This window comes from Pinus tabuliformis, chromosome 8, assembly GCF_031772625.1.
Source record: "Pinus tabuliformis cultivar Carrire ecotype Pingquan chromosome 8, CPIR1, whole genome shotgun sequence".
Lineage (NCBI taxonomy): Eukaryota > Viridiplantae > Streptophyta > Pinopsida > Pinales > Pinaceae > Pinus > Pinus tabuliformis.
The window spans coordinates 1,114,870,782-1,114,883,162 of NC_142294.1; the positions used below are offsets into that span (position 1 = coordinate 1,114,870,782).

Genomic DNA, 12,381 nt, shown 5'->3' on the forward strand with positions numbered 1-12,381 from the left:
TTTGTCTTGGGTGAGGTTTTTCTTTCTTTCTGAAAACCCACCACAAAAGTTTATTTATGTTCATGGCAATGAAACTGCATTTCCATGCCTTTCTGAGAATCCAGAAAATTATCGTTTTCTCCTTTTAGTGTTTTTTTGGCTGACTTTAACATGTCTTGTAGGACATCACTTACAGTGTACACTAACACCATCTGACATGAGTGCAAACTTCCTTTCGATGCTAACATTGCAAAAAGAATCAATGACTAGGTGCCATAGTGCTTCAAAACATTTTCCCAGGTATCATACAGGGTTAGAAGACGGTGAAAAGAATTGTTTACAAGGAAAAAAGATGCATTTATTAAGTGAACCAGCATTCTAGAGAGTATAGCCCTAGTATAGAAAGCACGATACTCATTACAGTACGGAGAGAAAACAAGTAATGGACATAATTGAATCAAATACATGTAATGTGTAATATTCTTTCATTGCAACTTGAGACATTCACGCCACAACCTGCTTCTTACGCAAAATAGGCTGTCACGAATACAAATCCTTCAGCTACTCCAAGAATAATGAGATGTACATTACGTCATTTCATAGTAACAACTTAGGAACGAATCTGCAAAGCTACTGATTATTTCTTCCCTTTTGCCATTGATCAGATTCATTGCTAATGGTAAACCAATGGTGCATGGTTTGGAACCCACATATGCTTTTCCACATGCTCCGAAGTCTCTTCCTGCAAATCATACCACAAGCCAGCAATTGCCACTTGAATTATAAAAACTGTTATTTTACGCAGGCCAGACTATATTTTCTGAATCAAACTCCTAACATGCAACTAACTAGAATTGACTTGCAATTTTCGTAGCAAAAACGCCAAATCTCAAAGTTTTTGACTCGGTATTATCTGTGGAGAAAACCACACAAATACCGTGTCTTCATAAATCCAGACTCCAAAAATGCAATTGGTTGCATTCCATGTAGTAGTAATGTCATGACAAGCACAATCACATAAATGCTGGCAAATGAAGTGAAAAATCAAGACAGTCCCCTAAGGAAAGTGAAAACGAGCAAATTGCTTTTTGTGTCAAAATGCGTTTCAATACTTGTAGAACAAGTACCATGCAAGTGGCTGTTGATTTTGGCGCAATACTTTACAGGAAATGGAATACGAAAATTTGGGCAATAGCATTGAGGTTTGCAGTTCCTGGAAATGGATGCACTACCTTTGACATACGATGAAGCTGTCCGGCATCTTTATCTTGGTAGCCCTCTGCAAGATCCTCTGCCACTGCTTCTCTCGCAACAGCTGTAGCTATCTCCACGGTAATATTGCGAATCCTGCACCAATGGAATTTTTAATAGCATACACAATGGAGTAAATCATAAAAAAATGTTTTTTAATTCAGCTAATAATATTCAATTAGAAATGACAATACCTGGATGTTGAGGGGTATATAATTCCCTTTTGCACTTCTTCTTCTGTCATGCATTCAGCTAGGCTGTAATACAATATAAGAAGTTTATTAAGAAATAAAAATCTGACAAAATCAATGTGAAGCAGTGTACTTGGCTTAACAATGCGGATTTGGTTCATGAAAATAAGGAATGATGATTTTGCATGATCCAATAACACAGAGAATAAGAACAATGTTCAGAGACTAAAACAAATATATTCATAATTGTAGATTACATTCTAGTTAACTGCTCAAATACTACGAATGTTTACCATTCTGCTGCAGCCTGAAGCATGCCATCTGAAATGAGACGAGCACCAGATACAAGGGTACCCAGCCCAATCCTAATACATTAGAGAGAAAAAGTGTTAAAATTTACAAGAATATTGAAATGTTTATATAGCTCCATGCAATGAAATCAGTGTTTTAAATGTCTTCCAATATTTCTGATTTTTTCTGAGCTTTTTAGATTGCTGATGTTTTCAATATTTTCCGAAATCCAAGTATATGCTGGCCAATATTTTCTGATATTTTCCAGGATATTTCCAATAAGTTAACTTCCAGACCCTTGGTTATATATTCTCTGAAATGATATTTGCAAAATTATTGAAACTTGTTCAGACACCAAGCGAAGGAAGAAACAAACCCTGGGAAAAGGTACATATTGTTGCCTTGGTTGGAATGCCCAATTTGACCATTTCCTGAAGGACAGAAGTATAAACAATCAATGTTCCCAAAAGGAGACAATGAAATTACTTCGAATGAAAAGAGATTTAGTTTGGAGGATAGAAAAAATCTTTTAGGGAGATGTTATTGTATGGTTCTAGAAAAATGCACAAACCAAGATCCACATCAAGAAATGGACTTCCACTTGCAAAAACTATATGGTGTCCCACAGTGTTGAAAGCTTGCTCGGCAGTGCATTCAGCTGCCATTCCAGAAATAAGAAATTTGCACATTTAAGGACTACAACATAAAGAGATGCAAAATCTGTTACATAGAAACTAAATAAAACTAACATTGATCATTAGACATTGTGAATAAACTTAAAAAGAAACGCACCATTGCTAGTTGGATTTGACATTGCGAAAACAACCGGCCTTACACAAGTTGATTCTTTAAGGGCTTCCAAAACCTGTTGAGTATTATGAAATGAAACTACGTTATTTCAAAACATGAAGACAAACAGTAGTTAACGAGAGATATGCATGCCAAATTGTAGCACACACAAACTTCAAAAGCTTTCAATTAGTCTTTAAGTGCAAAAATTTATATAAACTTTAAAGACCACTTGTATGCACTGATTTTAATCCCTGCAAGTCATAACCTATGCCGTCAGAAATATCAGAAGAGGTCCGTTTCCAGTGCCAATGGTTGGAAGTGAGTTAAGTTTGACTAGGTTAGACTTAACTATAATCCTAGCATACGATAAATGAGATAAAATATGGCATTAGCCATAATTAGAAGTACATAATGAGAAATAAATGGACTGTGGCCACGTACAATTCCAACATTTATACCCACTACTCTACTAAGCCAATGTGTTCCTTCCCTAGGTGGCTTGGCCTATTATATTACTATATTGTCACGTTGTCCTTTTCAACATGTCCAGTCTCAGCAGTACTACTTTTTTAATCATGTTATTTTCCTCACTCATCATTCTATCTACATCATTTTCCTTTTTTTCATAGCAATTAGGTGCCTCTGTGTAATATCCCTTTTTGAATTATTTTATAATTTTCCCCAAATTTCCTCAGAAAAAATTTAGAAATAATTTTGCCGTTGAATTTAATTATGGAGAATCTACACAAGAAAAATAAGAGCCAATAACAGTAAATTCCAGATGAAATTCCATAACAAATTCTAGCTAATTTTTATTAATAAGATTTGGGGAAATTTACACAAATTATTAGCGAAATTTGTTCGCAAAATTTGGCTGGTTCCTCTTAAATCAATTCGGCCTCTAACAACTAATCGATCCTCCTTGAAGAAATGTGTGCTGCTGCAATTGGACACTTCCAATCTTTAATCCTCCTCCTTCGATGTGCAATCAACCTGAAGTGGTTCTGTGAAAATCCCATGACTGTAATTACTGGAAATTTATCACCTAATTGTTTAGCAGCTTATTTGTTATTACGACAAATATTGATAAAGTCACAATTACAATCTTCACCGAAAATAAAATACGTTGTCGAAAATAATAAAATACGTTGTCGAAAATAAATAGATTGGACGCTGATAAAATAATCCACACACAATAAAATAGACACCAATATTTTGGACTAGCGTCCCCTAAAAAAACTATTAGGGAAAATCGCTACAGCAAATGAGGGTTTATTTTACTATTATTCAACAACATCATCTGAGTACAACATCTACATTCTTACCCATAGGCAATTTTTAACTTCTTAGCCTATGGCCAACCATAAAGGGATAACTTAATCCAAAGGATGTCAACTGAGCTCAGTACCCTTTTCAATCAAACTTCCTGGCCCGCAAACAAGTATAACACCCTTTGTCGAAATGTTAGCTCAAATTTTTAGAAAGCTGCCATTGGTGATGGTAATTGGTATTCCTCCCATTCAAACCCAACTGTCTAGATTGAGGTCGATCTAATTAATATGCCGCGTCAAGATTTCAAGCTATTCACAATAGAGAACATCCTTAGAAGGCGAAGTATTTTGATCTTTTGAATGCATGCATTGCATGTTAGGCTTGAGAACAGGAAATCAAGCAACGTCCCAACTAAATGCCCTGTGCTACTTCACTATAGCACAATATTCCAACTTCTAATTGGCCTAACAATTCTAAAGCAAAATTTGCTATTAAAACATAGTTATCTTAACAACAAAATGCTAGAACTTTACGTTCTCCTTAAGATACTAGCCCAGGAAAAGGGATTTGATCTAGTGCATGCCTACCTTAGTTCAACCTTGCAACATGGAGGAGGATGATGGTTGGCATATTAACAAGTCAAGTAAGAGGATGATGGTTGGCATATTAAGAAGTCAAGTAAGAGGAAGGATTTTTGGCTCAACCCTAATTGACAAAGAATGCTATCAAAGATGTGAATTTTTTGATGAACAATTGGTTTGGCTTTCTTTTTAGTCTAGACCTTATCAATGAAGTTGATTGTAATGTTTGGAATGTTAAAAGGGATACAAACTCCTAACTAAGTTGCCAGAAATGGCTACCTTCAATGACAAAAACGCCGGATTCCGTTTAGGATCCGGATCCTCGTACGAAACACGGTCAAATACATTTTTTGGGCGTTTTGAAATTTTGGAAACGTCAGGGAATGAATCTTCGCCGTTTTTAGGCGTTTTTCACCAAAAACGGCCAGGATCCGATAAATTCCAAAACGTTTTATGAAATCACTGATCTGTATGCCGATGAACCAAAACGTTTCCCGATTTTTGCCCGCCGGGAACGATTTTCAATTTGGTTTTCTAAGTTCTTATTACGATTTTGAGCGGAACCTGTCCCTAATCTTTTCCAACTCGCTTTTGTGAGTGAGTGTGTTCGTTGGCTCTTGAGCTGTCGAGTGAGTGAGTGCGTTCGTTGAGCCGAGCCGTCGAGTAACTGTGAGACTGAGTGACTGCCGATTGTGTAGACTGTTGTGACCGCCGACTGCTGTAGACTCGCTGTGACCGCCGAGTTTGCCCGGTGCCACCGACTGTGTAGAGACTTGAGTTTGCCACTGACTGTGTAGAGTGTGCTACTGTGTCACCGTCGAGTCTCGACTATGCAGATTCCAGAGTCCAGGGTAAGCGGCAAACCTCCTGTCCGTGATTAAAATTTAAACTTTAAAGTTTTAAACACCTTCATCATTGTTTTAGTGTTTCAACTTTCATCACTATTCTGCTGATTGTTTGTTTGAAGTTTGAACCCTGAAATGATGCCAGCAGCCAGAGGCAACGCATTTTAATAGTATTTTACTACTACACTATCCATTAACACTATTATAAAATTATAAATCCTGAGGAAATATGAGTTCTAACTTCTGCTGGTATGATAACTTATGCCAGATTCTAAATGACTTCCATGTGTTCATAAATTTATAGCTTAAACTTTAAGGACATATCAAATATTGATTCTAATAATTCTAGAAATTCAAGCATGGAAATCTGAATAGAAATGTTCAACGGTCAACTTATGATTGTACAATTTAAATAGCACATACTCTAACTTAAACCGCCTCTCCCAAGGAAAATGCACCCTATTCTAAATCTGGAATGTATCTCTACTATGCATTCTTCCTAAAGATAGATCTGTTCTAAAATAGAATTGAGAAAAACACTTCTAATTTAAAGCCAGCATCTAAATTAAACTAGAAAAGCATGCTAATTACGACTCTATCTAAGTCTGGAAAACACTTTCAAATTAGGACAAGGATGCATGCATACAACAACCATAAGATACCTGTAATCTAAGTTGCCGGAAATGGCTACCTTCAACGACAAAAATACCGGATCCCGTTTCGGATCTAGATCCTCGTACGAAACGCGGTCAAAACGGGTCAAATACTTTTTTTGGGCGTTTTGAAATTTCGGAAACGACAGGGAATGAACCTTCACCGTTTTTTTCCAAAAGCGGCTTGGATCCGGTAAATTCCAAAATGTTTTATGAAATCACTGATCCGTATGCCGATAAACCAAAACGTTTCTCGATTTTTGCCCACCGGGAACGACTTTCAATTTGGTTTTCTAAGTTCTTATTACGATTTTGAGCGGAACCTATCCCTAATCTTTTCCAATTCGCTTTTGTGAATGAGTGTGTTCATTGACTCTTGCGCTGTCGAGTGAGTGAGTGCGTTCGTTGAGTCGAGCCATCGAGTAACTGTGAGATTGAGTGAGTGACCACCGATTGTGTAGACTGTTGTGACCACCGACTGCTGTAAACTTGCTGTGACCACCGAGTGTGCCTGGTGCCGCCGACTGTGTAGAGACTTGAGTGTGCCGCTGACTGTGTAGAGTGTGCTACCGTGCCACGGTCGAGTCTCGACTGCGCAGACTCCAGAGTCCAGGGTAAGCAGAAAGCCTCTTCCTGTTTAAAGTTTAAACATTAAAGTTTTAAACACCTTCATCACTGTTTCAGCGTTTCAACTTTCATCACTTTTCTGCTAATTGTTTGTTTAAAGTTTGAACCCTGAAATGATTCCAGTAGCCAGAGGCAACTCATCTTAATAGTATTTTACTACTACACTGTCCATTAACACTATTATAAAATTATAAATCCTGAGGATATATGAGTTCTAACTTCTGCTGGTATGATAACTTATGCCAGATTCTACATGACTTCCATGTGTTCATAAGTTTATAGTTTAAACTTTAAGGACATATCAAATATTGATTCTAATAATTCTAATAATTCTAGAAATTCAAGCATGGAAATCTGAAGAGAAATGTTCAATGGTCAACCTATGACTGTATAGTTTAAATATCTCCCAAGGAAAATGCACCCTATTCTAAATCTGGAATGTATCTCTACTATGCATTCTTCTTAAAGATAGATCTGTTCGTAAAACAGAACTGAGAGAAACACTTCTAATTTAAAGCCAGCATCTAAATTAAACTAGAAAAACATGCTAATTACGGCTCTATCTAGGTCTGGAAAACACTTTCAAATTAGGAAAATGATGCATGCATACAATAGCCATAAGATCCCTGTAATGTTGTTGTAGCCTCACACAAACTGCAATGATCTAAGAGTCAAGACTTGTAGAAGTCTAGAAGATGTGCTCACTACAGCAATGGATCCAGCTACCATCTGTAGATTTCAATTTTCAACCCTAAAGAGGATATACTAAAAACAATATCATTATAGGTTTGTCTCCCACACTTACCGCAAACATTCTAGGGTGACCCAACCTTCCACTATGTTTATGTTACTTATTGTGCATGCATTTTAAGAGAGTGATAACCTCCAATGGTTTCTAAAGAAACCATGATTACTCTTTCATCATCTTTTGAAAAATTACATGTCCAAGACTCCAATCACTGGTTTTAATAATGATCATTCTTTTTCAAGGCTTGTAAGTTTGAAAATTGTAACTTGTTTTGAAACCATATTTGTCAATTTTATTTTGTAGTTTTATTTGCATCATCATCATCATTCATGGAAACATCAAGTTCAGCCATTCGTGAGGCAGAGGAAGTGGAACATGAAATTGAATTTGTTCCTAAAGTTGATCCAAAGTCACCACTTTGGAAATATGTAACTATTGTTGGGAAGATTCAAGAAGGGGGAACATTGGCATGGATTTGCAGTGAGTGTAAAAAGGAGTATAAGGGATCATACACACGGGTTAAAGCACATTTGCTTAGCTTAAAAGGCAATGGGCTTCGAATATGCAGTGGCCCACCTAAAGAGAATGGGACAAATGTAAATGGTTTAAGCAAGGAAAAACTTGCAAAATATCAGAAAGAACAAAGCGAGGCAGATGCTAAAGCAAATGAGTGAATTCCTGCCTCCTATTTAAAACACCCAACAAGGTTGGGAGCAACTTCATCAAAGCCACCACTTCATTCTCATGGAATTGTTTGTTCAAAGCGGTCTAATTTGGGAACGCTTCAAAAGAGTTTTAATAATGACACTCGAGAGGTAGCAAATGCAGCTATAGGCCAATGCATTTATGCAAATGTTCTTTCCTTTAACCTTGTGCGATCTCCTTACTAGGCAAAGATGATAAAAGCAGTGAATGAAGCCCCAAGAGGGTTCAAGAGCTCTGAATATGAGAAGGTACGCACCACAATGTTAAGTGCTGAAAAGTTAGATTTGGAGGCTAAATTTTGCCCCATTCGTAATTCATGGCACATTTCAGGGGTGTCCATCATTTCTGATGGATGGAAAGATCAAAGAAATAGGCCTTTGATCAATGTGATTGCTCAGAGCCCACATGGGGCAATGTTTTTGAAGGAAGTGGATTGTGAGGGGAAGATGAAAGATTCTCAATTCATTGCTAACATCTTGATTGAAGCAATTGAATTAGTGGGGCGTGAAAATGTTGTCTAGGTAATAACTGACAATGCAATGGTGTGTAGAGCAGCAGGCCTAATTATTGAAGGAAAATATCAGCACATCTTTTGGACCCCTTGCGGCTGTACATTCATTGAACCTCATGTTGAGCAAGATGGGGAAGCAAATTGAGTGGATTCGAGTTATTTTTGAAGAGGCAAAAGAAATTCAAGCCTTTATCACAAACCACCACATGTCCCAAGGCATCTACAAGGAATTTGCTAAGTTGGAGCTCCTTAAGGTACCTATACTTTAAAGTTTATTTCATAAATTCTAATTTCTGACTCTAAATTCAAATATCTAAATTGGATTCTCAAATGTCATGATTCGTGAATCATAATAGTTATTCAATCAAATTATGATTTTTAATTTGTTGAAATTTGAAACATTGGCAATTTGGCACCTGCAGGTTGTCAAGACTCGATTTGCTTCTCACATCATAGTCTTAACAAGGCTTATGCAGGTGAAAGATGCATTACAATCAATGGTATGCAGTTCTCTTTGGAATCAATGGAGGCAATCCCAATCTGATAGAGCACAAACACTGAAACGGTTGGTTGTTGATGATGAATGGTGGGATAGGGTGGAGTACCTCTTGGCATTTACTAAGCGAATTGTGTATTTTTTCTGTATGTTTGACACAGATATGCCTAATTTAGGAGAGGTGTATAAGGGCATTGATTCCATGATAGAGAAGATAAAGTTGGTTATAAATGCCAAGGAGGATGACCCAGTTGAATTCTTTTACAGAGAAGTCAAAGATATATTGACCAAAAGGTGGAACAAAATGACCACCCCATTGCACCTTTTGGCCCATGCAGTGAATCCAAAATATTATGCTGCAAAGTTGCTAAGTGATCTAGAAAGAACCGCACCAAACAAAGACCCAAAAGTCGTAGAAGTATTTAAAAATGCTTTTAGAAAGTTTTTTGTAGATCCCGAAATTGGGCTTCAGATTCGTGCACAATTTTCTCATTTAATGGGATCAGAGGGTGGGGGTTGTGATATTGATTGTATGCGGAACAAGACCACATTAAGTCCAATTGATTGGTGGAACTTCTATGGTGGGGCACTTCCACATATCCAAAAATTGGCCATCATGATCTTGTCAGAGGTTGCTAGTTCCTCTTCAGCAAAAAGGAACTGGAGTACATACGGCTTCTTCCATTCAGTGAAGCGAAACAAATTGGACTCTAAGAAGGTTGAGGAACTAATGTATGTTCATTCAAACCTTTGCCTTCTGTCACACAAGAGAGATGAATACAAATTTGGGCCCACCAAATTATGGGACGTGGAACTAGAGTTACCGGACTTAGGTATAACATTGAATGCCATGTCTCATATGACTTTGTTTGATGCGGAGTCACCAATAGGTGGATCTTCAAGTGGACATGGCAACAATGTTCCCAATGCCACTTCTGGAGAGGATGTGAAAATTTTTAGTGGCATGAATGAAGACATATTTGATGATATGTAAATGTAATTTATGATGGTGTTTTAACTTTTAAACTTTTGAACAACCATATGAATTATGAATAATGATAGTAGACTGTCAGTCATAGTTCATTTTGTACTTTGTACTATGTAGTATGCATTATTAATTTTGGCAATGATCGTGTAACGTGTCATGTTGATAACTTGATTATTGAAATTTGAAACAAAAACTTGATGATATGTTGAATCATGAATGTTATAATAATCATTAATGATTATGACAATGTTTATGCTAAATTGATTGTTGGAATTTCTAAGTCTAACACGTTAGAAATCTCTATTGCATTATCTGGTTTAATTTCTCCTACTTGTTTATTCCATTAACAAGTTATTTATAAATATAAATACAGAAATAAACACAAATGCAGCCTTAACTCATATACATATCAACAACTAAAATAACTGAGACAAACACATAAGGGACACCGTTATTTTTGGACAATCGTCCCCAGAAAAACCCAATGCGGGAAAACCGGTTCAACAGATATGAGGGTTTTATTATTATATAGTTTCTGAATACAACTAGGGTGCCAGAAATGGCTCACCCAACAGAGAATGCCCTTGGCAGAAGTACCTCTCATCGGAGACAGATATTCCTGCTGATCAGTCAACGGATGATCGATCCCATAGCAACTACGACAGCTTCCACTACTCTGCATCACTCTAAATAGGGACTACGTCACCCTCTCAGCTCACCAGCACTCAGTCTGCCTCATGAAAATCACCCAGCGCTGCCTCTAGGCCCAATGTCAGCTCTGCTAGCCTCTGTGTCAGCCCCTTGGCTCTCTGGGTCAACCCTCTAGCTCTCTGCGTCACCCACGCTGGCCTCCTTAGCCTCTGCGTAAGTCCCAGTTGCCTCTACGTCAGCCTCTCCAGGCTCTACGTTGTCTCTCTGGCACTATCTCTGCCTCTCTGTTATGTATTCTCGACCTCGTGCCGAACTACCCCTCGCTGCAACAGATCACTAGCTCGATTCTCTCAGCAAAAGCCCGCCCTAGAAAATCGAACTGACTGATCAATTTGTTGTATCTCCAACTGACCCTCAAGCCTCCTCTTATACTTTTCATGTTGAGTCTTCAACGGCCGAGATTAAGCCCTAATCAACGGCTAAGATTAGATTTGGCTTGATCCATATCATTTAGAACATTCTCACCCAGTTTTATATTAATATTTTAATTTTCCTAAGTTTAGACTTAAGAATTCCATTAAAAATATTAATTATTTTAATATCTCTCCAATCGGGTGGAATTTCCCCAAACGATTTCTGGGTCTTGGAGATCTTATGCGCCTTAGACTCTCCACCAATTTTCATGGCTAGAGCACTTCCAATGCTACCACAAATCAACACTCCTTCTTAGCGAGGAATGTGCTCTAGTAATGCTTCACCATGGAAACATCACACTGATCCTTCGCATCAGTACTTGTGCTGATGCTTGGCCTGCTGCCTCACATCATTTGCACTACTGCTTCCCATATTGCTGCCCATGACACTGCCACTGCCACTACTACATCTATACTGCAGCTCCCTCTCAATATGCTGCACCTAGCACTGCCACTACTAATTGCTGCACTGCAACTTAGTTACCGAGAAGTAGGTAACTGACTTCTCCCAAATACTGACATCCCAGTCAATCTGGAAGCCTCGTGAAATTGAAGCTGCCTCTGCTCCTCTGCTGCTATTGTGTTGCTGCATACAACTCTGTGCCTCTTGCACTGCTGCAACCTCCAATGCACTGCCTCAGATTTCTGCACCCAAGCACTGCCTTGCTGCTCCACTACACTTTGCTCCACCCAACCCCTATCATTCTGCTACTGTCGTTAAAGGCTCTCGTAGTCGGATGTGATCCAAGAGTTTGGGCACCTCAAGGATCCTGCCCCTAGTATATAGTCCTCCTGACTACAACTTGATGTTTCCCCACAACTTCCTAGAGGTGCATGAGCACTCATGGCACAGTCGTCATCAGTCTTGACCTCTTTCTTCGCCTTAGCTGGAGTTGCCTTAGAATCAGAAGCCTCTCCCTTGTTTTTCTTCCTGGGACACTGGGATGCATAATGTCCCAGCTCCCCACAATGGAAGCACTTCACCTTGGAGATGTCCTTCTTCTTCTTCTTCCCTTTGCTGTCTCGCAGATGCTAGAGCCGCATCCTCCTCTTTCTTGATTCGACTTCCCTTGCCACTACTCCCCGCCTTGGTCAACCTCCTGATCTCTTCTTGGTGAAGAGCTACCCACATCTCCTCCCAACCTGGAAGAGTAGCCCTGCCCAAAATACTTTGGACAAATGTCTCCCACTCCTCGGAGACTGCATTCAGGGCAGTCCTAACCATAAATTCTGGATCCGGTGTAGACCCCATAGAAGTAAGTTGGTCACGAATCTCCTGCAACCTGAGAAAGAATGGATCTATCTGTTCTCCCTTCTGCATCTGATA

At 38.5% G+C, this 12,381-nt stretch overlaps 1 protein-coding gene across 2 annotated transcripts in view; it reads right to left on the reverse strand.

Moving 5' to 3' along the window:
* Positions 1-312: 312 nt before the first annotated feature.
* LOC149239248 (NAD-dependent malic enzyme, mitochondrial-like) overlaps positions 313-12,381 on the reverse strand; it is a 525,613-nt gene continuing 513,544 nt past the window's right edge. For both annotated transcript variants that reach the window (XM_089373361.1, XM_089373362.1), the window contains exons 13-19: positions 2,505-2,577; positions 2,284-2,370; positions 2,089-2,143; positions 1,715-1,786; positions 1,425-1,487; positions 1,212-1,326; positions 313-721 (exon numbers count right to left, since the gene is read on the reverse strand). In XM_089373361.1, the coding sequence (XP_089229487.1) occupies positions 653-721; positions 1,212-1,326; positions 1,425-1,487; positions 1,715-1,786; positions 2,089-2,143; positions 2,284-2,370; positions 2,505-2,577 (534 nt within the window). In that variant the 3' untranslated portion in view covers positions 313-652. The remainder of the gene's footprint in view (positions 722-1,211; positions 1,327-1,424; positions 1,488-1,714; positions 1,787-2,088; positions 2,144-2,283; positions 2,371-2,504; positions 2,578-12,381) is intronic.